Raw genomic sequence first — 27,972 nt, forward strand, 5'->3', positions numbered from 1 at the left:
CCCTACTGGTTAAAAAAAGTAGCTAGGCTCCTGCCAAGCTACTGGAAAATGTAGTTAAGCTACATGTAGCTTGTAGTGTTTGCGCTTATAATAATGTCGCTACAGCTTGGCTATTTTGCAGGGTATAAAATGTAAATGAGGTATTGTTGGCATTTCTTGGATGCATTTTTACAGTAATTTAGAAGCAAAATGGATTACTCCTATTAGCAGCATTGCTAGCCACCTGAACAAGACCATTATTACAAATTAGTGTTATACTCATTTGATTGTAATCTCTTACTAACACCTTGTGGCGATAGGAAATTACTGCGCCTGATTTGTTTAGACACTTCTGGGTAAACGATTTCAGGAAGTCAGTTTATGAGACAAATGAGAAGCAGACAAATTGAGTTAGCTCTTACAAGCCTTGGAAAACATAAGTCTGTAAGTAAACTGTTTAACTTGTTTATATAACTCAATATTAAGGTCGAAAGTGGTTCAATTTGATAGTAAGAGGTTTATGGAAAAAATATTTTTGTGACTGTTTTAATGGATATTTTGAGGACTGCCAGTCATATATTTCCACCATCCTAAATATTTTGAAGTATTTGTTTGATTTTAGTATTGTATATTTGTGTAAAGCTAATATTTACATATTGTGTATTACATTTCAGTATGTTGTTTGAATCACGTAGCGTATACATTTGTCATTGTGTGTATTTCAGTTTTACAAGTAAAGTGCAAGACAAAAGTAAAGATAAGTACAACCCTAAAGTAGTGTGCAAGAGAAAGCAAGATCAACAACAATAAAGAGCCTAATTGGATCCATCTGCTTTGGAACGTTAGTGGAACGTCTTGGATTGTTAGCAGTCTGCCAAGCTGTATAACTTCTATACATATAGTGAGGGCAGAACAATTAAAATGCAAAAAAAATTAAAAATACATTTGGGTTCTTGTCTTTCATAAGGACTGTGAACGATAGGCAAAAAAAAAAAAAAAAAGTGCAGTAGCCCTTTAACTCAGAGTCAACATTGATTCAACTAATCCAGATCAGCTGTTCTGGATCACGTCACTCAGAGTTTTCCCATCTTCGAGTAAATCAAATCAGACTTTAGGTTTAAACTCAAAGTTTACTGGCCATGAGTTTGTTTGTTTTTTCGTAATTGTTGTAGTTTTTTTGCTTAGTGTGGTTTTTGTTGGAAGAAAAAATAAAATAGGAATGTTGGTACAAAAGAAAAGGCTGTAAATTGGTCCTGGGTCCAACCTCACGATCAAGAACAAGTATAAAGTCATAGTGTCGTGAAAACAACGTACAGGAATAACGCTGGAATTTTGCCATACAAACTAAAGTCTTAATAAAAAGTCACGCAAAGTAAAATATTTCCAGTTTTCTTTGAGTAAAAAGTTACAAGATTAAAGTCATAATGCCACCAGAAAAATGGTAATGGTGTGACCATACATCATCAATATATATTGTATGTATTTCAAAAACACTCGAAAGATTTACAAAGCAATAATTATGCTTTCCTAAGCAGGCTAGCAACAAGCTTTGTGGTAAAGATGTCCTCTGGTAAAAAAAAGGAAACTACCGGACAAAAACTGTGGGTGTGCAGATGTATTTGTTGAAACATTACGATCGGAATTGATAGGGACACAGCAAAAAGAACAAAAGACATATCATTGTTTTACCTCTTGCTGAAGATGATTCCCAGCAGTTGGCCAGCGAAAGCGATGGCAACGAAGACGAGCAACGCTTTCCACATCCACACGGGACCCACACGACCACACACCAGCCATCGCAACATCCTGGGGAGAAGATTTCCCTCGTGAGTTGGTCATCCAAAGCATACCATGAATTGATTAACGTGGACCCCGACTTAAACAAGTTGAAAAACTTATTCGGGTGTTACCATTTAGTGGACAATTGTACGAAATATGTACTGTACTGTGCAATCTACTAATAAAAGTTTCAATCAATTTCAACCACATCATGCGACCTGACCCCACTTGTTAGGCTTTCAGGACCTCAGTCCGCCTACTTTTGCTAATTTCTTATTATGATTTGTAGCTGATGTAGTGTGGTTTTTTCGTCTCTGTTTTATCCTACTTCTATCCTGTTTCTACAATTCCTCTTCGGTTTCCTTTTTTCTTCTTCCTATCCCTTCCTGGTTTGGTTCAGCTGCACCAAACACAAAAGTATCCAATGAAGTTAACCATAAATAATGCGACAGAAGAGGTGTTACACTTTATCAACGCAATTCCAGTCAACAAAGCTCATCAGCAGCTTGTCAGGTCAGGTTGATAACCTTCAACTCAAAGAGGAACAGCATCAAAATACCATTCAGAGCGCTAAACCTAGTTAATAATCAATATTTACATCTAACCATATCTTTGAACAAACAATATTTGTTAAATACGGTGGTCTTCAATCATCATTTAAATGCCAACTATGAGGACATTTAAAACACTTCTTTGAGGTCTTAATTGGATATGCTTTGCTGTAAATTATGCGTATTTATAATATTTTCTTTAGTCTGTCTGCTTTTTTCTCATACATTATCTTTGCAACTTTTTTCTCATAGTATTTTTAAAAAATTCTAACTTTGTGACTTTTTTTTCTTAACATTAAACAGTTTTATTATGGCTCATCTTTTTTTAAAGCATCAAACTATTTCTGAAAAAAAACAGACGTTTTACTTAAATGTTACCGCTTTACTCTCATAACATCAGGGTTTCCCCTTAATGTAACTGATGGTGGCACACCACCGCAGCAAAATTATAGCCGCCGCATCTTGAAAATGAAGAGATTTTACATGAAAATAGATTATTGTATTATAATGTATTGTAGCCTCCAGAAGAAGTCAAAAGTCCGACACTACTCTTAACTTTTATTGCCAATCTTATGCTTACAACCGGCCCGATTCCAACAGGTTTTACCTCCCATGCAAACATTTTGGTCTCTGTGTTGCCTCAGAACCACAACAACTCTTCCTCATTCAACGCCAACCCCTTCCAGGCCCAGATGTTTGCGATCATGGGAAGAATTGACAACAAATCAAAACCACATGACCATGAGACATTACCGCCTGCAGATCGTTACAGTACGAATGGATATATAGCCTATTATTTGCGCACTTTTGACGAGCGATGCACCGAAAATTCGGCCGCTGAAAAAAAGACTTTGAACACCAAAAACAGCGATGCTGAAACCAGATGTTTTCACGCGATTGTCTGAAGCGTAGTCAGCTTGTCTGCGATGTGGACGTAACTTTAATATATATTGCAGATTTACAAAATGTGCAAATATTAGGTGGACAGTGACGGCTTTTAGGGAGATAAAGTCCAACTGGAGCAGCAGCGCAAAGCAAATGTGCCGTCATGCTCGCTCCAGCTCGCTTTTCGTCGCCGACATCGAGGGTCAGAAGTAGGGATGATGCTCGAAACCGGTTTTCCCGGTTGTTCGATAAGAAAAGAACCGAGTCCTTGGACTCGAATCCCTTTTTGAGAACCGGTACTCGTTATCGAGACCACTATAGTAAAGAAAAAGAGTCGGTTCTTTATTCGAATCCCTGGGAACGAATCCCGTCCCGACAAGAAATGCCCCGTGGGACATCACAAGAAATGACGTCACGTAGCTCAGTCATTAGGCGCACATGGGGAAAGCAGGGAAAAAATGGACCGGAAAAAGCGCTCCAAGGCATGGCTTCATTTCACCAAAAAAAACGAGGAAGCGGCAATATGCAATTTTTGCTAGGCTTCGCTCTCGTGTAAGGGGGGAAGCACAACAAGCGTGTTGTGTCTTCGACACGTGTTGAAGCAGCGGCAGAGACGACGAAGAACGCCCGCTTCTTCTGCCAGCTGCCCAAGTCCCAGCTACAGTGGCGGTGACGCCGGTGAGTAACTAACGTTAACTGTTGCCGGTTCATTTCCATATCTGCGCAGTTGTAGTAACGTTACCTCTTATGTCAGCCAGGACTGCAGTAATGTTAGCTAGACTAACGTTACCTAAGCATAGTCAGTGGCTAACGGTAACGTTAACGTGAGCCTTTTTGTATGTGTCTGATAACGTTAACGTTATCTTGTAGCCTACACCACGACAGAGTTTGCAAGTCTGTCTAATAAACTAGTGCTTTCTTTATTTCTTTAGTTTATTTGGAACATGAACACACTTACAGTATAATACATCACAGTTTAATATCATTTCACTAAACAGGAGTAGGAAGAAGTAAAGCTTATTTAATCCTACCCCTTTCCCACTTCATAGCGTTTACAAATATATACGTCATTTACTGACCTTTTTATAATAAAATATCTGTGAATTAGTATATACAACAGTTTTGTAACATGTAATTAATTAATTCAGTCATTATTAATATACTAAGATGAAGAATATCTTATTTTCAATAAGGTTGAAAGTATTTCTCATAATTCTTCTTCTTTGTACTTCCTCTTAAACTGGATCATATCAGAACAATGTTTAACTTCTTTACTTAATCCATTCCATCATTTAATTCCACATCATTTTAGCTGTTTACAATTTTACCAAATCATCGAACTTTAAATATTTTTGACTCAATAAATAAAGTGTTTGTATGTTCTCTATATCCAACATTATGTATCAGTCCAATTAATTTTTTTTGTAACACAGTTAACGAATGTAGTGCACATTTGTAATTATTTCCCCACATTTCTGCACAATAACTCAGATATGGTAATACTATAGTAGCGAGCAGTAGAGAATGTGAAGTGATTTGTTAAACCAAATTGTGTGTTTTTTTCCATATACAACAACCTTATCTGGACTCGATAAGAGAATCGATAAGGAATCGGTTCGATAGGAGGATTCGATAATAGGCTCGAACTCGATAATTTCTTAGCAAACATCATCCCTAGCCAGAAGTAGTAGTCTCCAAAAAGATACAGTCTCCAATAATACTACAAAAACATGCTAGATTGGTTGCTAAACAAAAAGTCACTAAAAGTCTCTAGACACTTGAAACATTCTCAACAAAGTACATTTTTCAACAATTGAAAATATACCAAAACTATGTAATATAACAATATATGGATCTTTCTGTGTGGAGTTTGCATGTTCTCCCCGTGACTGCGTGGGTTCCCTCCGGGTACTCCGGCTTCCTCCCACCTCCAAAGACATGCACCTGGGGATAGGTTGATTGGCAACACTGAATTGGCCCCAGAGAGTGAATGTGAGTGTGAATGTTGTCTGTCTATCTGTAGTGGCCCTTTGATGAGGTGGCGACTTTTCCAGGGTGTACACCGCCTTCCGCCCGAATGCAGCGGAGATAGGCTCCAGCGCCCCACGCGACCCCGAAAGGGACAAGCGGTAGAAAATGGATGGATGGATGGATGGAGGTTAATACTATTGATAATACTAATAACACAGATTTGTTTTTAAATGCATGCATACATTTTTTAGCCTTTAAAAAAAAAAATTATAGCAAATTATACAATGGTGTCATGCTGACCATGCTCCTAACCACGCTCCCACCGCAATCTAGGGGAAACCCTGAACACACTCATGTAACTTTTTTTTTTATCATGTTTGCAACTTTTTTCCTGCAATAAACACAACATTACACTACATCTCTTTTGCTACTTTGCTATTTTTTTTCGGCAAAAATCTGACTTTTCACTTGAACAACTTGATTCCCGTACCATTACAATGTTTCCTCAAAGCTTTGCTACTTTTTTCTCATAAAATCACAACTTTTCTCATCTCAACTTTCTTGTTTGCTACTTTTTTCAAAGCCTCAGACTTTTTCCTCAAAAAAATCTGACATTTTTCTTATAAGTTCCAGAACAAAAAGTAACGTTATTTGTAGTTGGTCGATTATGTTGCAATACATTTTGCATTGTTCGAAAGCCTGCTTATTTTAATCTTTTAAATGGTGCCACATTTGAAAGGAACATAAGAGCTGACTCTTTCCCAAATCTTCTCTACCAATATCAAACTTATATTGCTATTGACTAAGGGTGTCAAAAAAGTTCATTATCCGTTTAATCGCCATTCCTATTTGTAACGATTCTTAATCGATTCAAAATAATCAAAAATCCATTTTTTTTTTTTTCAATGTGTCCTGTAGCCACTCAGACAAATCATATTGTTGATGTAGATGATCTATATCTGCTGTACAGATTTACCTTAGAAAATAGAAGTGTTGGATACTTCTCTTGTTGCCTTATTTGTATTTGACTTTCTTCAATGTTTGGGTAGAATTGTATCAAACAAAACCAGTTTTATTTAAGTAATATATACAGTACAGATCAAAAGTTTGGACACACCTTCTCCTCTATCAATGCATTTTCTTTATTTTCATGACTATTTACATTGTAGATTGTCTCTGAAGGAATGAAAACATGTGGAGTTATGTACTCAACAAAAAAAGGTGAAATAACTGAAAACATGTTTTGTATTCTAGTTTCTTCAAAATAGCCACCCTTTGCTCTGATTACTGCTTTGCACACTCTTAGCATTCTCTCGATGAGCTTCAAGCACACCTGTGAAGTGAAAACCATTTCACGTGACTACCTCTTGAAGCTCATCGAGAGAATGCCAAGAATGTGCGGAAAAGTAATCAGAGCAAAGGGTGGCTATTTTGAAGAAACTAGAATATAAAACACGTTTTCAGTTATTTCACCTTTTTTTGTTAAGTACATAACTCCACATGTGTTTATTCAAATTTTTGATGCCTTCAGTGACAATCTACAATGTAAATAGTCATGAAAATAAAGAAAACGCATTAAATGAGAAGGTGTGTCCAAACGTTTGGCCTGTACTGTACATTAAACTACATCTCTTTTGCAACTTTTTTTTCTTTTTGCAAAAATCTGACTTTTCACTTGAAATATCACAACTTGATTCCCGTACCATTTTCAAAGCCTCAAAGACTTTTTCCTAAAAAAAATCTGACATTTTTCTTAAGTTCCAGAACAAAAAGTAACGTTATTTGTAGTTGGTCGATTATGTTGCAATAAATCTTGTATCGTTCGAAAGCCTGCTTATTAATCTTTTAAATGGTGCCACATTTGAAAGGAACATAAGAGCTGACTCTTTGCCAAATCTTCTCTACCAACATCAAACTTATATTGCTATTGACTAAGGGTGTCAAAAAAGTAGATTTTCCAATTAATCGCCATTCCTATTTGTAACGATTTTTAATCGATTCAAAATAATCAAAAATCTATTTATTTATTTTTCAATCCGTCCTGTCCAGCCACTCAGACAAATCATATTGTTGATGTAGATGATCTATATCTGCTGTACAGATTTACTTTAGAAAAAGAAGTGTTGGATACTTCTCTTGTTGACTTATTTGTATTTGACTTTATCAAATGTTTGGATAGAATTTTATTAAACAAAACCAGTTTTATTTAAGTAATATATAAATTGATCAGAGCTGGAATGTAGTTAACCATATAACTGCCCCCAATGTTATTGAAAATGTATAGCTTTTGAATCAAGAATCGTTTAGAATTATGAATTGATTCTGTATCGAATCGTTATCCCCAATAATCGAATCGAATCCTGTGTGGCCCAAAGATTCACAGCCCAACTCTTGACTGATTTTGAGCATCCAAGAAGGTTATGTTCTGCGATGAGTCCAGATTCGTTCTACGGCCATTGGACCATGCAGTCAACCAGTAGAGAAGAACGCTATGCTAATCGCTGCACTGATAGAGGAACATGTCTTTTGTTGGGGTCAGCATGATGGTGTGCGGCGGCATCTCCCTCATCAGGCCTGTCGTCATGTGGGGCAATCTCATGCAAAGAGACAGAACCCTATTGTCCAAGAACACAACCTCCAGAATTTCAGGGTGGAGAGGAGACGATGGAATGGCATCAACTTCATGAAAACACTCGCAAGATCTCTTTGAGGTGCTGTTTATGTCAGAGTGACCGTGACAACCACGTTGTCTGACATTTAACAAATGCCAGTTGAAAAACGTGGATCCCATCCACAGCAGTGTGTGACCACGCTGATGCCGAGGAGGAGGTCCCACGCTGTGTACAATCCTCCCACACACAACTCAGGATAATGTGAATAAATCGTTGAATGAGATTTGTTTCTTCAAACTTCAATCATCCGATCCACCAAACAAGAATAAACTGCTTGACACTAACCGAGAAGAATTGACAAACTTTCCACAGCCCAACCATCTAAAAGTGTAATAAATCCATCCCTGTAGGAGTCTTTGCCAAAAAGCTTTGTTACAACAAGGACATAGCCACCAAACACACACTTTCTTCTACTGCTATGTTTATTACAGCTTTACTGTCATCACGTCACAGCTTTTTTCTCCTAATATCATGACCCTAGAGCAGGGGTGGGCAAGCTTTTTGGCTCAGGGACCAGATTGGCTTTTGAAATTTGACAGATGAGGCCAGGCGAACACATGATGCATTTCAAAGCATATCATCTCTGTTGGAACTAGGGTTGTATGGTGTACCAGTAATTGTATAGCAGACCTGGGCAAATTAAGGCTCAGGGGCCACATGCGGCCCTTTAAGCTTTTCAATCTGGCCCGCCCGACATTCCCAAATAATTGTTTTAGATCTTTAAGATGGAAAGTGTAGCTGCCATTATGATGTGCAGTGATGTTTTCTAATGACCGTAAGTCTTGAACTATACAAAGTATTTCAATGGTTGAAATCTGCGCTTTTGCATGATATACTAGTTACTATGGTAATCTAATTAGTTACTATGGTAATCTAAATCAAGGCAGCTCAGACGAGGCACCAAGCAGTGTGGGTGGGGAGCATTTCCACAGAGTGTTTCCAGAGTGGCCAGCCTGAAATGTGGGTGTCAGGGACAGACGCGGAAGGAGATTTTTACAACAAAGTTCTAAAGCTTAGTAATATATCAGGTTTTTTACCCTTCGTGTTCATATTTCACTGTTTTTGTTGCATTTTTGCTTGATTGTAAAATATGTGGATGGAGAGGGGGTGTGATGTTCATATGTTGTCAATATTATAAATGATAAATGATAAATGAGGGCAGCACGGTGGAAGAGGGGTTAGTGCATCTGCCTCACAATACGAAGGTCCTGAGTAGTCGTGAGTTCAATCCCGGCCTCGGGATCTTTCTGTGTGGAGTTTGCATGTTCTCCCCGTGACTGCGTGGGTTCCCTCCGGGTACTCCGGCTTCCTCCCACCTCCAAAGACATGCACCTGGGGATAGGTTGATTGGCAACACTAAAAAATTGGCCCTAGTGTGTGAATGTGAGTGTGAATGTTGTCTGTCTATCTGTGTTGGCCCTGCGATGAGGTGGCGACTTGTCCAGGGTGTACCCCGCCTTCCGCCCGAATGCAGCTCAGATAGGCTCCAGCGCCCCCCGCGACCCCGAAGGGAATAAGCGGTAGAAAATGGATGGATGGATGGAATGATAAATGGGTTATACATGTATAGCGCTTTTCTACCTTCAAGGTACTCAAAGCGCTTTGACAGTATTTCCACATTCACCCATTCACACACACATTCACACACTGATGGCGGGAGCTGCCATGCAAGGCGCTAACCAGCAGCCATCAGGAGCAAGGGTGAAGTGTCTTGCCCAAGGACACAACGGACGTGACTAGGATGGTAGAAGGTGGGGATTGAACCCCAGTAACCAGCAACCGTCCGATTGCTGGCACAGCCACTCTACCAACTTCGCCACGCCGTGTTTTATCCTTCATAGTTAATATTGTAAATCCCACATTCCTTATTTTCATGTACATTCTGTGTGTCTCATTCAGTAAAAATAAAATAAAATTCCATTTCGTTTTTTAAGGCGGTGTGTGATAACGTTTTTAGCATTCAATCAGACATTATTGTGAGGTTTCGTATTAGTGTTCCTGAAAATAGATATACCGGCCCCCAGACAATTTTTTTTCCTCTAAATTTGCCCCCCCGAGGCAAAATAATGGCCCAGGCCTGTTGTATAGTATAGCGGTACTAATGAATCAAAAACGGTACAATACTCTGTTTGAATGGTACCGGTTTCCAATTTATTTATTTAGTTTTTTAACAGGCATGACAGTGCACCTTCACGTCAAGACGGGTTTTACGAGCAGAGGAGCATGTTTGGCAGCGCACAGTCACGGAGTACTTGCAAGCAGACACAGTGTGTAGACAGAAAAGGGACAACGGACGCATTTTGGCCTAAGAACTAAAGAAAAAGGTGAAGTTATAACACTGAAACGCCCACAGGAAGAGGAGGTTTAAGACATGGCTAGCTAGCTAGCAGCAAACATTCATCCGCAGTCTGCAGTGTTTTAGCTACTTCTAAATCAATAATAATCGCCTCCATGGCGACAAATAAAGTAAGTTTCTTACAAGTATCATCCCTGCAAGGCGAGGAATAGCTAAACATGCTTTACTACACGACATAACTCACCGGCGTCACCGCTAATGATGGAGGATACAATAGCGGCGTTGCTGCTAAAAAATAAACTAGCTAGCGTACCTAGTCGATACTACTATGATTACATCGATAATGTTTTCCATCCATCCATTTTCTACCGCTTATTCCCTTTTGGGGTCGCGGGGGGCGCTGGAGCCTATCTCAGCTACAATCGGGCGGAAGGCAGGGTACACCCTGGACAAGTCGCCACCTCATCGCAGGGCCAACACAGATAGACAGACAACATTCACACTCACATTCACACACTAGGGCCAATTTAGTGTTGCCAATCAACCTATCCCCAGGTGCATGTCTTTCGATATGTTTTATCGTCACAAAATCTTTTTTCCTTTTTAAAAAAATCATATTATGTTTATAAACTCATTAATTACGCCCCTGTACACATGAGGACTTTGAATATGATCAATATATGATCCTGTAACTACTTGGTATTGGATCGACACCTAAATTTGTGGTATTATCCAAAACTTATGTAAAGTATCCAAACAACAAAATAATAAGTGATTATTACATTTTAACAGAAGTGTAGATAGAACATGTTAAAACAGAAAGTAAGCCGATATTAACAGTAAATGAACAAGTGGAATAAAAATAAATTTTTACAGCTTGTCCTTTATAATTTTGAAAAAATAATAGAATGATAAATGACAATATGTTACTGCATACGTCAGCAGACTTATTAGGAGCCTTTGTTTGTTTACTTACTACTAAAAGACAAGTTGTCTTGTATGTTCACTATTTTATTTAAGGACAAAATTGCAATAAGAAACATATGTTTTATGTACCGTAAAATGTTTTGTTAAAATAAAGCCAATAATCCCATTTTTTGTGATCCCCTGTGTTTAGAAAAGTATCGAAAAGTATTTAAATACATTTTAGCTAACGGTACCAAAATACTGGTATCGGGACAACCCTAGTTGGAACTAAGAGTAGACTTGCCAAACATGGGCGCAACATCTGTTTTCAACAATATCATATCAGAACCTCAAATTAAGGCTGAAACGACGCGTCGACATAGTCGACATCATCGGTTACGTAAGTACGTTGACGCCGTTTTTGTGCGTCGACGCGTCGCATATTTACGTCACACTACCGTCATGGCGGAGCGCAAAGCAGACTGTGCGAGCGAGGGGGAAAAAATCACGCCAAAAGTGGTCAAAAGTGTGGGAGTATTTCAATACACGGCCTAATAATGTTGTTGTATGCACACTGCGTCGAGCGGAAATGGCCTATCATAGCAGCACAGCGGCTATGAACGAACATTTGAAAAGAAAACCATCAACCATCAACTACTCAATCGTCCGCGTGAGCATACGTTATCATCATTACACAAAAACATGAATGTGTCATTTGTATCTGCTAGGGGTGTAACGGTACGTGTTTTGTATTGAACCGTTTCGGTACGGGGCTTTCGGTTCGGTACGGGGGTGTACCGAACGAGTTTCTAAGCTAAAGCTAACTTTAGCTGCTAAAGTGTTAACAAGCTGCTTCGCTCCTTCTGCGGCTGCCTCTGTCTCAGCACGCAGCATTGTCCCACCCACACAACCATCTGATTGGCACACACAAAGCATTATCAGCCAATCAGCAGTGCGTATTCAGAGCGCATGTAGTCAGCGCTTCAGCGTCGAGCACATAGGTGTTTAGCAGGTGAGCATCGGGCAGCGGACTCTCCCCAAACGATATTAAACACCTCCCAGTCAACTACTAGTAACATCATTATGAGCCCGTTGACCTTCTAGGAATATAAACTGGAGCTCAGCTCACTCGCAGTCCTGGCTTGAGGTGAAGGCTACCGGTAATTAGCTCTCAGTTCCAGCCACATCGACCCCTTCTGAGCGCCTATTTTCAGCTGCTGGGAATATTGTAAACAAGAAAAGAAGCAGAGCATGTAAACATGCTAACCTTTCTTCATTACAACTGTTAGTCACTCACTGGAATGAGTAGAATTGGTTATTGTGTACTGTGTTGGACTGGATGTTTATTTTGCACATTATAAAAGCAATACTTAAAGGCCTACTGAAAGCCACTACTACCGACCACGCAGTCTGATAGTTTATATATCAATGATGAAATCTTAACATTGCAACACATGCCAATACGGCCGGGTTAACTTATAAAGTGACATTTAAAACTTCCCGGGAAATATCCGGCTGAAACATCGCGGTATGATGACGTATGCGCGTGACGAAGTCCGAGTAACGGAAGTTATGGTACCCCGTAGAATCCTATACAAAAAGCTCTGTTTTCATTTCATAATTCCACAGTATTCTGGACATCTTTTGCAATTTTTTTAATGAACAATGAAGGCTGCAAAGAAGACAGTTGTAGGTGGGATCAGTGTATTAGCAGCGGACTACAGCAACACAACCAGGAGGACTTTGTCGGAGCGCTAGCCGCCGACTTCACCTTGACTTCCTACGTCTCCGGGCGCCAAACGCATCGGGTGAAGTCCTTCGTCCTTCTGCCGATCGCTGAAACGCAGGTGAGCACGGGTGTTGATGAGCAAATGAGGGCTGGCTGACGTAGGTGGAGAGCTAATGTTTTTAGCATAGCTCTGTGCAGTCCGGTTGCTAAGTTAGCTTCAATGGCGTCGTTAGCACAGCATTGTTAACCTTCGCCAGCCTGGAAAGCATTAACCGTGTATTTACATGTCCACGGTTTAATAGTATTGTTGATTTTCTATCTATCCTTCCAGTCAGGGGTTTATTTCTTTTGTTTCTATATGCAGTTAAAGCAAGATGCTATCACGTTAGCTCATAGCTAAAGCATTTCGCCGATGTATTGTCGTGGAGATAAAAGGCACTGAATGTCCATTTCGCGTTCTCGACTCTCATTTTCAAGAGGATATAGTATCCGAGGTGGTTTAAAATACAAATCTGAGATCTACAATAGAAAAAGGAGAGTGTGGAATCCAATGAGCCAGCTTGTACCGAAGTTACGGTCAGAGCGAAAAAAGATACGTCCATCGCTGCCTCTCAAGTCATTCACTGTAACGTTCCTCATCTACGAATCTTTCATCCTCGCTCAAATTAATGGGGTAATCATCACTTTCTCGGTCCGAATCTCTCTCGCTCCATTGTAAACAACGGGGAATTGTGAGGAATCCTAGCTCCTGTGACGTCACGCTACTTCCGGTACAGGCAAGGCTTTTTTTTATCAGCGAGCAAAAGTTGCGAACTTTATCGTCGATTTTCTCTACTAAATCCTTTCAGCAAAAATATGGCAATATCGCGAAATGATCAAGTATGACACATAGAATGGATCTGCTATTCCCGTTTGAATAAATAAAAAATCAGGCGAGGGTGTATAATCAAAGACCCGAAACACCCAATGAACCTCGGTTCTTTACTGATGATGTGTTCAAGCTGCACCGCAAGGTGTTTCTCAAATCTAGTATGACTGGCCTAGCCAGTGACTTCCAGGAAAGTCTGGATGACAACCGTGAAAGTGTGGTGACGACTGGAGAGACAGTGGACAGCCCGGAGAGACGGCAACGGGGCAGTAAAGGTTAGCACCCTGCACTGCAGCTCTCGTGAGGGAGCACCCACAAAACGCTACAGAAAGCCCTAAAGAAAGATACCCCCAGGGGTGCCCGAGAGGGGGGGGGAGGATGAGCACCCCAAACTGACGGATCTTTTGGTACCAGACATACGCGACGGATTATCGACAACGACAGCAACTTGTTTTTGTGGCAAGGTCTGTAAGAACCTGAGAGGCCTGAGGATCCACCAGACCAGGATGGGCTGCATAAGGAGAAAGCAATCTGAGCAAGGCACAGAGCCAGTGCCTAGAACTGACCCTGGTGAGACGGAGGAGGAGCAGGAACCGGAGTCACCCCACAGTGTCCAGAACCTCCAAGCTCAGCATGCTGTACCCGGTAAACCATCTGAACAGGTCTTATGGCCTGCTGCAAACAAGGAATCTGAATGGCGACAGTTTGACGAGGATGTTGATAATGCCCTTGATGCAGCATGCAGAGGGGAAGTTGATCGGCGACTGCAGCTGATGAGCACACTGATCATCAGCATGGATGCTGAGAGATTTGGCATCAAACAACCCAAGGCTCAGAACATCGCCAGGCCAAACCGGCGGGAGACCAAGATCGCCCAGCTCAGGAAAGAACTGAAGGCCTTAAAACATCAGTATAAGAGGGCAAGTGAGGAGGAAAGACCAGGCCTGTCAGAGCTCAGGGACATCCTGAAGCAGAAGCTCATCTCTCTCCGACGTGCTGAGGGACATAGGAGAAGGGGCAGAGAGAGGGCGCGCAAGCGCACTGCCTTCATAGCAAACCCTTTTGGATTTACGAAACAGCTGCTGGGGCAGAAGCGGAGCGGGACCCTTGTCTGCTCTGAAGAGGAGATCAATCAGCACCTCAGTAACACATACAGCGACAATAGGAGAGAAGAAGATCTGCCCCCCTGCAGAGGGCTACCCACACCATCAGAACCCTCCTTCCCGTTTAACATCAAAGAGCCCACCTTGGCAGAAGTCAGGGACACCGTCCGAGCCGCAAGGACCAGCGCAGCCCCAGGCCCGAGTGGAGTGCCATACAAAGTCTACAAGCATTGCCCGAGACTCCTGGAGAGGCTCTGGAGACTCATCAGGGTAGTATGGCGGAGGGGGAAGGCAGCCAAGCAGTGGCGCCATGCAGAGGGTGTCTGGATACCAAAGGAGGAGAATGCAAGTGACATCACGCAGTTCCGCACCATCTCCCTGCTCAGCGTGGAAGGCAAGATCTTCTTCAAGATTCTTGCCAACAGGTTGACAGAGTACCTCCTGAGGAATTCCTATATCGACACCACAGTGCAGAAGGGAGGAGTCCCAGGCATGCCAGGCTGCTTGGAACACACAGGAGTGGTTACCCAGCTGATCCGGGAGGCAAGGGAAAATCAAGGAGACCTGGCTGTCCTTTGGCTTGACCTTGCCAATGCCTATGGATCCATTCCACACAAGCTCGTGACAACAGCCTTGACGACACATCATGTTCCAGAGAAGATCACTGAACTCATACGGGACTACTACAGTAGTTTCAGTCTGAGATTCACCTCTGGAGCAATAACATCTGCATGGCACCGCCTGGAGAAGGGCATCATCACAGGGTGCACCATATCAGTGGCACTGTTCGCCCTAGCGATGAACATGCTGGTCAGGGCAGCAGAAGTGAAATGCAGGGGTCCGAAGTCCAGTTCCGGCATTCGCCAACCTCCGATCCGAGCCTTCATGGATGATCTGACTGTCACAACAACATCAGTGACAGGGTGTCGGTGGCTCCTCCGCGGACTGGAAAGGATCATCACATGGGCGAGAATGATGTTCAAGCCAGCCAAGTCCAGGTCCCTGGTTTTGAGGAAGGGGAGAGTGGAGGACAAACACCGCTTCAGCCTGGATGGAGTCCCCATACCATCAGTGTCAGAGAAGCCTGTGAAGAGTCTGGGGAAGATTTTTGACAGCACCCTGAAGGACAAGGCAGCAGTGCAGTCAGCCCATGTGGAGCTGAAGACCTGGCTATCAGCAGTGGACAAGTCGGGCCTCCCCGGGAAGTTCAAGGCTTGGATATACCAGCATGGAATCCTGCCGAGAATCCTTTGGCCGCTGCTCATCTACGAAGTCCCAGTAACCATTGTGGAGGGCTTCGAACGCAACATCAGCCAGCACCTGCGTAGGTGGCTGGGCTTGCCGAAAAGCCTAAGCAGCATCGCCCTGTATGGGAACACCAACAAGCTGCAACTTCCCTTCACCGGATTGACTGAGGAGTTTAAAGTCACCAGAGCCAGGGAGGTGTTACTTTACAGAGACTCATCTGACACCAGAGTCTCCTCTGCTGGCATCAAGGTCAGAACTGGGAGGAAGTGGAAGACACAGGAGGCCGTTGAACAGGCAGAAGCAAGGCTGAGACATGGCGTCTTAGTGGGTGCTGTGGCAGTCGGACGAGCTGGGCTGGGTAGCTATACAAGACCACGCTACGACAAAGCCCAGGGTCGAGAGAGACGGCTGATGGTGCAGGGAGAGATCCGTGCAGAGGTTGAGGAGGAACGCCGGAGCAAGACAGTGGCCATGCGCCAGCAAGGAGCCTGGACAAATTGGGACCACGCATCTACCTGGAAGATCACCTGGACAGAACTTTGGAAGTCAGAACCAGCAAGACTCAAGTTCCTGATCCAGTCAGTGTATGATGTCCTCCCAAGTCCATCTAATCTTCATTGCTGGGGGCTAGTAGAAACACCTGAATGTCCACTGTGCAAGGCACGGGGTTCCCTGGAGCACATCCTGAGCTGATGCCCTAAAGCTCTGGGAGAGGGGAGGTACACATGGCGCCACGACCAGGTACTGAAGGCAGTAGCAGACACCATTGGCACTGGAATCCAGCAGAGCAAACACCAGCTCCCAGTCAGGCACAACATCTCCTTCGTCAAGGCAGGGGACAAACCACAGGCTGGACGTAAGGCCCCAACCGGACTGCTAGCCACAGCCCGTGACTGGCAGCTTCAGGTGGATCTCGGCAGACAGCTGAAGTTTCCAGAGCGCATAGCAAGGACATCGCTGAGGCCAGACCTTGTCTTAACTTCTGACTCAACGAAGCATGTTGTGCTGCTGGAACTTACAGTCCCCTGGGAAGATCGGATGGAGGAGGCCCATGAGCGAAAGAAGGCCAAATACCTTGAGCTGGTCGAGACATGCAGAGAGAGCGGCTGGAGGACCCGCTGTGAGCCTATAGAAGTGGGCTGCAGGGGCTTTCTAGGGCAATCTGTGCATCAAGCATTCAGACTTCTTGGAATCAGAGGGTTGCTGGAGAGAAAAGCCACCAGAAATATCAGTGAGGCTGCTGAGAAAGCCTCAAGGTGGTTGTGGATCAAGAGGGGAGACGGATGGAGTAGTTCGCTGCTTGGACACAAGCCGTGGCCTGATCAGCCCCGGTTGGGTCGCCCAGGCGAGGGTGTATAGAGATCAAAGACCCGAAACACCCAATGAACCTCGGTTCTTTACTGATGATGTGTTCAAGCTGCACCGCAAGGTGTTTCTCAAATCTAGTATGACACATAGAATGGATCTGCTATTGCCGTTTAAATTTTAAAAAATCATTTCAGTACGCCTTTAATGTTTACAGTGCTCCAGAATATTTAGATTGGCACTTTTTTGTATTGGATGTTTATCTTTATTTTTGCACATTTTAGCAAATAAGCAATACTTTCACTTTTGTTGAAATGTTTACACTGTTGTTACAGAATATTTCGTTTTGCACTTTTTTGTATTGGATGTTTATCTTTATTTTTGCACATTTTAAAGCAAAATAAGCAATACTTTTACTTTTGAAATGCTTATACTATTGCAGAATATTAAGATTTGCACTGGATGTTTACTTTTATATTTGCACATTAAAAAGCAAATAAGCTACTTTTAATTTTGTTAAATGTTAAAAGTTTTAAATGTTTACATTGTTACAGAATATTTTGTCATGTTGTTGTCAATGTTGACTGAGTGGCCATACTTCTTTTTTTTGTAAATAAAAGCCATGCCTTTTGAAAAAACAGGCCTACATTTATTTTTTCATCTTCGTTTTAAATAAAAAAATAATCGGTAAAAGGAAAAATAATCTATAGATGAATCGAAAAAATCATCTATAGATTAACCGATTAATCGAAAAAAATAATCTATAGATCAATCGATAGAAAAAGAATCGTTAGCTGCAGCCTTACCTCAAATACACACAAAAATGGTATTAAAGGGTTAACACTTACGTTCTCTTTCAGTGGGAGCAGTGTTGTCGATCTCCCTTTTTTTCGAAATGTAGTATCAGTTTTGTTGTGGCAATTCTCGAAACAATTTGGTTCTAATATTTGGCGGGCTGGATTAAAAAGACGGTAGTTTACCCACCGCTGCCTTAGGTTCTTGGTAAGTCTCACTTTATACTCCAAATATTACAATTCTATTCTCGTGAATGCGACATTTTTCTTGTAACATTGCGCCATATTTGCAACTTTCTTTTGGAAAAATCGGACTTTGACTTGAAATATTCAGGATTTAGTGTTCTAAAGTTGCAGCTTTTCCTCACATTATTACATCGTTTTCCCCGTACTGTTATAGGGTTATACGGTATACCGGTATTAGTATAGTACCGCAATACTAATGAATCATATTCGGTACTATACCGCCTCTGAAAAGTACCAGTCTGCCTTTGCTTACTTATTAAAAAAAGACAAGTTGTCTTGTATGTTCACTATTTTATTTAAGGACAAACTTGCAATAAGAAACATATGTTTAATGTACCGTAAGATTTTGTTTTAAAATAAAGCCAATAATGCAATTTTTTGTGGTCCCCTTTATATAGAGTAGCACCGAAAAGTACCGAAAGGTATCAAAATAATTTTAGTACCGGTACTGGTACCAAAATATTGGTATCAGGACAACACTATAATGTTAGTATGAGTCAAGTTATTTTGTACTTTATCCTCCTTGAAAATAGCTTCCCATGTTGCTGTTCTGTATAAAAGGCACCAACATGGAAGTCAGATGAAGTCAAAGTGGCAATTTCTTATGAATGATCTGATCAGACAAGGCCAGGTTACCCAGCGAAAGCCGACAGAACTCGCCAATATCTGCACAAGTCGCATAAATGGTTGATTTTTGTTCAATGACCAATGGCTTCCAAGTACCTAATAGAAATGAACACAAACCTGCTTACACAAAAAGGCACAGTATATAATTCCCTAAAATTAGGTACTATTTTCTTGTTGGCCCATTTAAAAGTCGACATTTTCATGAGATTCTGATCAAACTATTTGTGAATGGTTGAATTATTGTTTTCATTTGTCCAAATCAGGGGTCGGCAACCCGAAATGTTGAAAGAGCCATATTGGACCAAAAATACAAAAAGAAAATCTGTCTGGAGTCACAAAAAAATAAAAGCCTTGTATAAGTGTTATAATGACGACAACACATTATGTAAGTCTCTGTATTATCTATAATAGCCTACTATCAAAATTACTATGTGTCGCAGGCTGACGCAAATCTTTGCTGACAGAAATGTTGAAATGTAATATTTATTTTACACTTTTTTATAACATTCAAAATCATTAGTAAAAAGGAGGCTTCTCAGAGGGTGAGATAACTCCTAGAAATTACTGGCTTAGAAATGCCAAAGGTATAGATGTGTGTGTCCAAGTTAAAGGAAACGGCAGGCTGTCTTCTATTAGATTTATTACAATCTTTGCAAGCTGGGTAACGTTTGCTGTGGTCTATAACGGTACACAAACAACAATCAGAAATGCAGTCAATATTACATACAGAAAATGTGTCTGAGACATACACATATAAATCAAATTAAGAGAACTTAAAGGAAATTAAATGAGCTCAAATATACCTACACACGATGCATAATGATGCAATATGTACACACAGCTAGCCTAAATAGCATTTTAGCATCGATTATCCTGCAGTAATGCAGTGACCAAATATGCCTGATTAGCCCTCCACACAAGTTTAGCAGTTAATTGTTATTTATTCGAAACATTATTCATAACAAGTACCCCACAGCTCTTTTTAAGCAGATTGGTTATGATGCTGATGTTCACCACTAGAGTACCAGAGCTTCAATTCAAGGTCTACTTGCATTACCACCACCAAGAACTAATTCAATGAAAATCACTGTTGTATACAGAGACATTTTATTATGGAATACTCTTCATGCAAATATTAGGACTATTCCCAGTAAAATAGCATTTAAAGAAACATGTACAGTCACTTTTTAGACTTAAGAGTTAATCTTTCATGTTATTAGTTTGAGAATTGTTTTCTTTTCTTTCTCTTTCCTTTCTTTTACTGTTGTAACTGGATTTGCATATGTTCTGTAACTGTATCTGTGTACTGTTATTTTATTTTATTATTTTGAGAATTTTCTTTTTCTTTTCCTTTCTTTTATTTGTAATTGGATTTGTGTATGTTTTGTAACTGGATCTGTGTACTATTATTTTACTTTGAACTTTTGGAAAAGGACCCCAGGAAGACTAGCCTGGCGTTTGTGCGTCGGCTAATGGGGATACTCAATAAACAATAAACAAGTCAATAATATCAACAAAGCTCACCTTTGTGTCTTCACGGACAATATTAAAAGTTTGGTGGACAAAATGAGACAAAAAAAGAATGGCATAAAAGAGGTCTTTGAAGGTTGGAGAAAGTTGTAAATGTAAACAAACTATGGTGAGTTCAAGGACCGCCAAAATTAGTAGGACAAAACGGCACTCGCCAAATAGTCTCAGTTAATATAAACCAGGGGTACGGATCAGGCCCGCAAACATGTTTTAACCGGCCCGCGGGATGAGTTTGCTATGTATAAAAATGTACCTGAAATTTTTGAATGAAAGAAACTGCTGTTCTAAATGTGTCCACTTGATGTCGCAATAGCAATTCTTTGTATCTTTGTAGATGATGTACAAAATAAACCACATGATGTTAGTACATCAGTTGAGGAAAATGACCAAACTACATCAATAACATACTGTAATTTGATTTTGATATAATTTTCTTATCTTCATAGATTGAAAATGAACACCAATGAGTTGACTGATGAACATTATCACATAATTTATTCAGAAAATATAAATAACGACAAATAAAGAAAGAATACTATTAACCGCAACATGTAAGTCTAAAAAAAAAAACAACATTATGATTTGTACATTTTCAGAATGTGCTTGTTCTATTTTTAAACAAAGAAAACAATCTGAAGTTGTATTTATTTTTAAGTTATCGTGCCCAGGGTTCATACACCTTTTCCATGGCCAAATTCAAGCACTTTTTAAGGACTTTCAAGATCAATTTTCCAGTTTTTGCACTATCCTTCAAAAGGCGAAAACCAGTGTGAATCAATCCATAGCCTTGTTGTTTGAGGTCACCAAATGCTGTCCGTAGGAGAAATGTGGAAAATCTGCTAAAACCTAAGCCTAAACATTGAAACAGCAGTTATCGTTAACTTTATGGTGCATAGAAAATGAAGCCGTGTTTCTGTAGACTATTCAATGTCATTGGTGTTTGCAAACGTGTCTCCATTTGTGTTGTTTTTCACATTTCTTCTTCTTTTTTTTACTTACAGCACTCAATAACATCGAACAGCACCGATTGATTCACACCGTATTTGTGCTTGTAAATTGCATAATGTGATATAAATACACGCACCCTCAAAATGTCAATTTCACTCATTTAGTAACAAAATTGTTCCACATTAATATAAGGATAATATATTAAAGGAAAATATTTTGTTGGTTTCACAACAAACCTTTCATTAAGCACATCTAGCCTTATAACTGTGGCTATGATAACAAATCGATTTTTAGTTGGGGAAGTTCTTAACATTATAATTTATCATTATCGCTTTTTTCCTTTCATAGCTCCTAATAACTGTCCGTAATTAACATGTAATCTAGCGCTGATCTCACAGTTTAGGTCTAGCATGTACCAAAAGGTTAGAAAACAAAACTTTAGCTAACGTTAGTTAACTTGTAAGGCTAGTAATCTATGTGGCTTACCTTTCATATAACTCGAGACTCTCCCATTGCGAAAAGCTGAATTTCCTTTTTGCTTACTTTGCAGCAGGCTACACATGGATTTGGTCCACGTTTTATCCAAAGTTTGTATTTGTCATTTTCTATCCAATGCTCATTAAAACGACAACCTCCCGGCATGATGGACCGATGCACCACTGTCCTCTTGGGGGCGATGCAGAGCCGCATATACATGACAACAACCTAATGTAAGGGCTCGTGCAAAGCCAACAGATCAAGCCTGTAGCTTTCATTTTTAAGGAAACTTATTTGATTTTTTTCCATCTTATAAATAGCCTATTGAGTCAGATTGCTTAGAAATATGACATTTCCAAGCATTTACAAGCACTTCACCCAAAATTCAAGCATTTTTCAAACCTTGAAAACACAAAAACGGGACGGTGTGGCGCGGTTGGGAGAGTGGCCGTGCCAGCAACCTGAGAGTTCCTGGTTCAATCCCCACTTTCTACCAACCTCGTCACGTCCGTTGTGTCCTTGAGCAAGACACTTCACCCTTGCTCCTGATGGTTAGCGCCTTGCATGGCAGCCCCCGCCATCAGTGTGTGAACGTTTGTGTGAATGGGTGAATGTGGAAATAGTGTCAAAGCGCTTTGAGTACCTTGAAGGTAGAAAAGCGCTATACAAGCATAACCCATTTACCATAACATTAAAATCCAAGCATTTTCAAGGTTTTTAGTAGGGATGTCCGATAATATCGGACTGCCGATATAATCGGCCGATAAATGCTTTAAAATGTAATATTGGAAATTATCAGTATCTGTTTCAAAAAGTAAAATGCATGACTTTTTAAAACGCCGCTGTGTACGCGGACGTAGGGAGGAGTACAGAGCGCCAATAAACCTTAAAGGCCTACTGAAATGAAATGTTTTTATTTAAACGGGGATAGCAGATCCATTCTATGTGTCATACTTGATCATTTCGCGATATTGCCATATTTTTGCTGAAAGGATTTAGTAGAGAACAACAACGATAAAGTTCGCAACTTTAGGTCTCTGATTAAAAAAAGCCTTGCCCCTACCGGAAGTAGCGTGACGTAGTCAGTTGTTCGCCTCCTCATATTTTCCTATTGTTTTCAACGCAGCTAGAGTGATTCGGACCGAGAAAGCGACGATTACCCCATTAATTTGAGCGAGGATGAAAGATTTGTGGATGAGGAACGTTAGAGTGACGGACTAGAATGCAGTGAAAGACATATCTTTTTTCGCTCTGACCGTAACTTAGGTACAAGCTGGCTCATTGGATTCCACACTCTCTCCTTTTTCTATTGTGGATCACGGATTTGTATTTTAAACCACCTCGGACACTATATCCTCTTGAAAATGAGAGTCGAGAACGCAAAATGGACATTCACAGTGACTTTTATCTCCACGACAATACATTGGCGAAGCTCTTTAGCTACTGAGCTAACGTGATAGCATCTGGCTCAAATGCAGATAGAAACAAAATAAATAAATCCCTGACTGGAAGGATAGACAGAAGATCAACAATACTATTAAACCATGTACATGTAACTACACGGTTAATAATTCTCAGCCTGGCAAAGCTTAACAATGCTGTTGCTAACGACGCTGAAGCTAACTTAGCAACTTAGCAACCGGACCTCACAGAGCTATGATAAAAACATTAGCGCTCCACCTACGCCAGCCAGCCCTCATCTGCTCATCAACACCCGTGCTCACCTGCGTTCCAGCGATCGACGGCGAGGACTTCACCCGATCACAGATGCGGTTGGCGGCTAGCGTCGGTTGGCGGCTAGCGTCGGCTAGCGCGTCTGCTATCCAAGTAAGTCCTCCTTGTTGTGTTGCTACAGCCAGCCGCTAATACACCGATCCTACCTACAACTTTCTTCTTTGCAGTCTCCATTGTTCATTAAACAAATTGCAAAAGAGTCACCAACACAGATGTCCAGAATACTGTGGAATTATGAAATGAAAACAGAGCTTTTTGTATTGGCTTCAATGGGCTACCGATACTCCTGTTTCACTGGCTATGTCACGCGCATACGTCATCATCAAAAGGTGTTTCCAACCGGAAGTTTAGCGGGAAATTTAAAATTGCACTTTATAAGTTAACCCGGCCGTATTGGCATGTGTTGCAATGTTAAGATTTCATCATTGATATATAAACTATCAGACTGCGTGGTCGGTAGTAGTGGGTTTCAGTAGGCCTTTAAAGGCACTGCCTTTGCGTGCAGGCCCACATTTTAAACCTACCGTATTCAAACCATTCCAACATCAACACATTCCACCATTCTGGAAATTCAAACCATAATTTTTCCAAGTTCAAAAACAGTCCAGGATTTTCCAGGATTTTCCAGAATTCCTGCTTTTCCAAAGCCCTCTTTCCACCCTTTTTTCTGGCGACTACTCCTTCCACATTTTTATAAGCATTTAAACTGTTCCACCGTCAGAATATTCCTTTTAATTAGGACAAAAAACGTAGTTGTTTTTTGAATAGCAAAAATTCCGGGTTTTCCAGAAACTCCGGGAATTCTGTAATACCATTTCTCAGTTCAACATGTTACTAAATTTTTAACACCAACCATTTTAACTCCTTCAGACCATTCCATTTTCAAAAAAATTCCAGCTTTTACCGAAATTCCCAATTGTTCTGAAATTTCCATTGAAATCAATGGGATATTCTTCAAAGTTCCACAATTCCCACATTTTTCCGCGGATTCAAACCGTTCCAACGTCAAAATATTCAGCCTGTTCAGGAATTGAGTGCTCTACTTCTACAATTCTAAAAAAAATTCCCGGATTTCCCATAATTCATTTCTTTTTTTTTGCATTTTCCCCATTCAAAATGAATTGGCCATTTTTCAAACTTCCACAATTCCCACATTCTTCAACTGATTCAAACTCTTCCACCTTCAACACATTTCACTCGTCCTGGGTATTCAAACTATCATTTTTCCACATTCAACACACTTCCAGGAATTCCCGTTTTTTAGTAACCTATTTCCACCCTTCTTAAGTTCGACTACTCCTTTCACATTTTTCAACCCATTTCAACCGTTCCACCATCAAATCACTCCTCATATTCAGGACAAAAACTAACTTGGTTAAGGAACAAGAAAAATTCCTGGTTTTCCCCAAATTGCAGGAATTTCTCAATTAAAAACTGTTACTAATTCAACATTTCTTGACCGATTTAAACAATTCCAACACCAACCAATATAGCTCATTCAGGACATTCATGCTCCTAATCATTTTCCCAAAAATCCCGCTTTTCCCAAAATTCCCAAATTTCCAGGAAGTTCCTATTGAAATGAATAAATGCTTTAAAATGTAATATCGGAAATTATCGGTTTCAAAATTATCGGTATCGGTTTCAAAAAGTACAATTTATGGCTTTTTAAAACGCCGCTGTTTACACGGACGTAGGGAGAAGTACAGAGCCTCAATAAACAAATACCCAGAACTCCTTGCAGCACTAACTCTTCCGGGACGCTACAATATACACCCCCTGCTACCCTCTACCCAAACCCCGCCCACCTCAACCTCCTCATGCTCTCTCAGGGAGAGCATGTCCCAAATTCAAAGCTGCTGTTTTGAGGCTTGTTAAAAAAAAATAATGCACTTTGTGACTTCAATAATAAATATGGCAGTGCCATGTTGGCATTTTTTTCCATAACTTGAGTTGATTTATTTTGGAAAACCTTGTTACATTGTTTAATGCATCCAGCGGGGCATCACAACAAAATTAGGCTTAATAATGTGTTAATTTCCCGACTGTATATATCGGTATCGGTTGATATCGGAATCGGTAATTAAGAGTTGGACAATATCGGAATACCGGCAAAAAAGCCATTATCGGACATCTCTAGTTTTTAGGCACCCGTATGAACCTGTGCCGTGGTTTTACCAGTTCGGTCCACTTGGGAGTAGATTTTTCTCCATGTGGCCCCCCGGATCTAAAATGAGTTTGACACCCCTGATGTTAATAGTGTGATTTCTAACAATTAGGGAGGTTTGTGTCATGTTTGCCCTCCTACAGAAACCATATTAAAACAAAAAAATTATTGTTTTTTCCTCCTCTTTTATTTATATATATATATATATATTTTTATTTTATTTTTAATTTTTTATTATTATTATTATTTTATTTTTTTATTATTATTTTTGAAAATCTGTCCTGTATTTTCTACCGCTTGTTACTCTGTGTTTCCTAGCCGCTCAGGCAAATCATATTGTCTAAAAATGCATTTTCCCATCGATAACGTGACATCCTCGCGCCGCAATAAATATATATATATATATATATATATATATATATATATATATATATACATATATATATATATATATATATATATATATATGGCCCCCCGCCAAATTGTTTTAACCTAATGCGGCTCCCGATTTGAAGTTTGGGGACCCCTGGTTTAGATCCATGAAGGAAAAAAGAAAGTGAATGAATGTTTATAACTGAACAAATTTACATATGCATAAACATTTATTTTCTTTTGTATTGTTTTTGTAATGAATTAAGTAACGTTTATGACAACCTTTTTCCAAAACACAATATAGAATGTGAGATATAACAGGATAATGCATACATTTATCGTTTGTATTCAAAACGGTTACAAAAAAGTGGGACCCCAAAAAATTTACTGCGGCACCCCACTTTTATGACTTGATGGGGTCTCTGGGACCCCGTTTTGAAAATTCCTAGCGCCAACGCTGATGGAGTATTGGTGCGTGCAAAACAGCACGCACCAATGGCCTGTGGCCTGGTTCTAATATTGATTGATTGATTGATATATTTTTATTTCAAATATGCATAAAAACAAGAGCAAGCCTGATCCAATACAGTGCTATAGCCTTAACAGCCATTATAACAAAATGAAAAACAATGGAGAATAAAAAACAAAAACAAATGAGCATTGGACTTTCTTTTTCTTTTCTTTTTTTTTTTCCTTCTTTTTTTTTTTACATATTTGAAAAGGAGTGAGAAGAAGTTTACACTTATTTAATCCCACCCCTTTTCTTTAAATCATAAATTACTCTGAGCTAGAACTACCTGTTCACTCAATGTACAAACTCAAAGAACTTATATATACTGTACATACATCATAGATATATACATACATATGCACACTACACACATACATAGCCACATCATTACCACTAGTGATCATGGAAATGGTATGATGCCACCACAACAACACCACTGCCTCAATGGGCCGCCCCACACTCTTCTGTAACACAAACAACCCAATATCAAAGCCCTTCTTCATCTCTGTACCTCTGGAATACCATGTACTTATACTTCTTTTTAAACTGGTTTAATACTAATCAGATATAATTTATTTGCGGGCCAGATCCGGCCCGCGGGCCTTGACTTTGACACATACAATTTAAAAGGGACATGTTTTAAATGTAAGGCTAAAAATAAGCTAATAAGTTAACATTTTAAACAAAATTGACACTTTTCAGCACTCTTAAATGTTGTGATAATACCCAAAGAAAAGCAGTTTACCTCTGTTGTTCAAAGTAAAATGTGAAAGAAAATATTTTTTAAAAAGCATTCTACTTTTTAATTTTTTTTTTTTTTTTAAAGTACTTTAAAAACAGTGGTCCCAAACCACCGGTACCGGTCCGTGGATCGATTGGTACCGGGCCGCACAAGAAATAAAAAAATAAAAATAATTGTTTTTTCCTCCTCTTTTTTATACATGTTTGAAAAAGCTCCAACAGAGCCACGAAAGAGCCGCGGGTTGCCGACCCCCAGTCCAAATACTTTTGTCCGGCCTCTTTCTGGTCTTGGTCGTGTGCTGTTGTAACATCATCATGACATTATCCCCGATTTATTTTATTGTGTTAACACAAAAAATAATATGAGGGTAATATGAGGGAACATTTTGGCAAGAAATGTATTAACAAAACCAAACAAATCCCAGGAGAAAGGCCTTCGCGTGAGAGGAACCCACCTATAGATATCTCCTCTCTCTCGCTTCGCTACACAATCCCTGCATCGCAATTCTGCCCTTTTTTCTGTTTGCCACCCA

The 27,972-nt window shown here is 40.2% G+C and overlaps 1 protein-coding gene across 3 annotated transcripts in view; it reads right to left on the bottom strand.

Moving 5' to 3' along the window:
• The window catches only part of gal3st4 (galactose-3-O-sulfotransferase 4), a 112,466-nt gene that overhangs the window by 44,415 nt on the left and 40,079 nt on the right, over positions 1–27,972 (bottom strand). For all 3 annotated transcript variants that reach the window (XM_062066205.1, XM_062066203.1, XM_062066206.1), the window contains exon 2: positions 1,669–1,785. In XM_062066205.1, coding sequence (XP_061922189.1) covers positions 1,669–1,785 — 117 coding nt within the window. The remainder of the gene's footprint in view (positions 1–1,668; positions 1,786–27,972) is intronic.

The sequence above is a fragment of the Entelurus aequoreus genome, linkage group LG12 (genome assembly GCF_033978785.1).
Source record: "Entelurus aequoreus isolate RoL-2023_Sb linkage group LG12, RoL_Eaeq_v1.1, whole genome shotgun sequence".
In the NCBI taxonomy this organism is placed as follows: Eukaryota; Metazoa; Chordata; class Actinopteri; order Syngnathiformes; family Syngnathidae; genus Entelurus; species Entelurus aequoreus.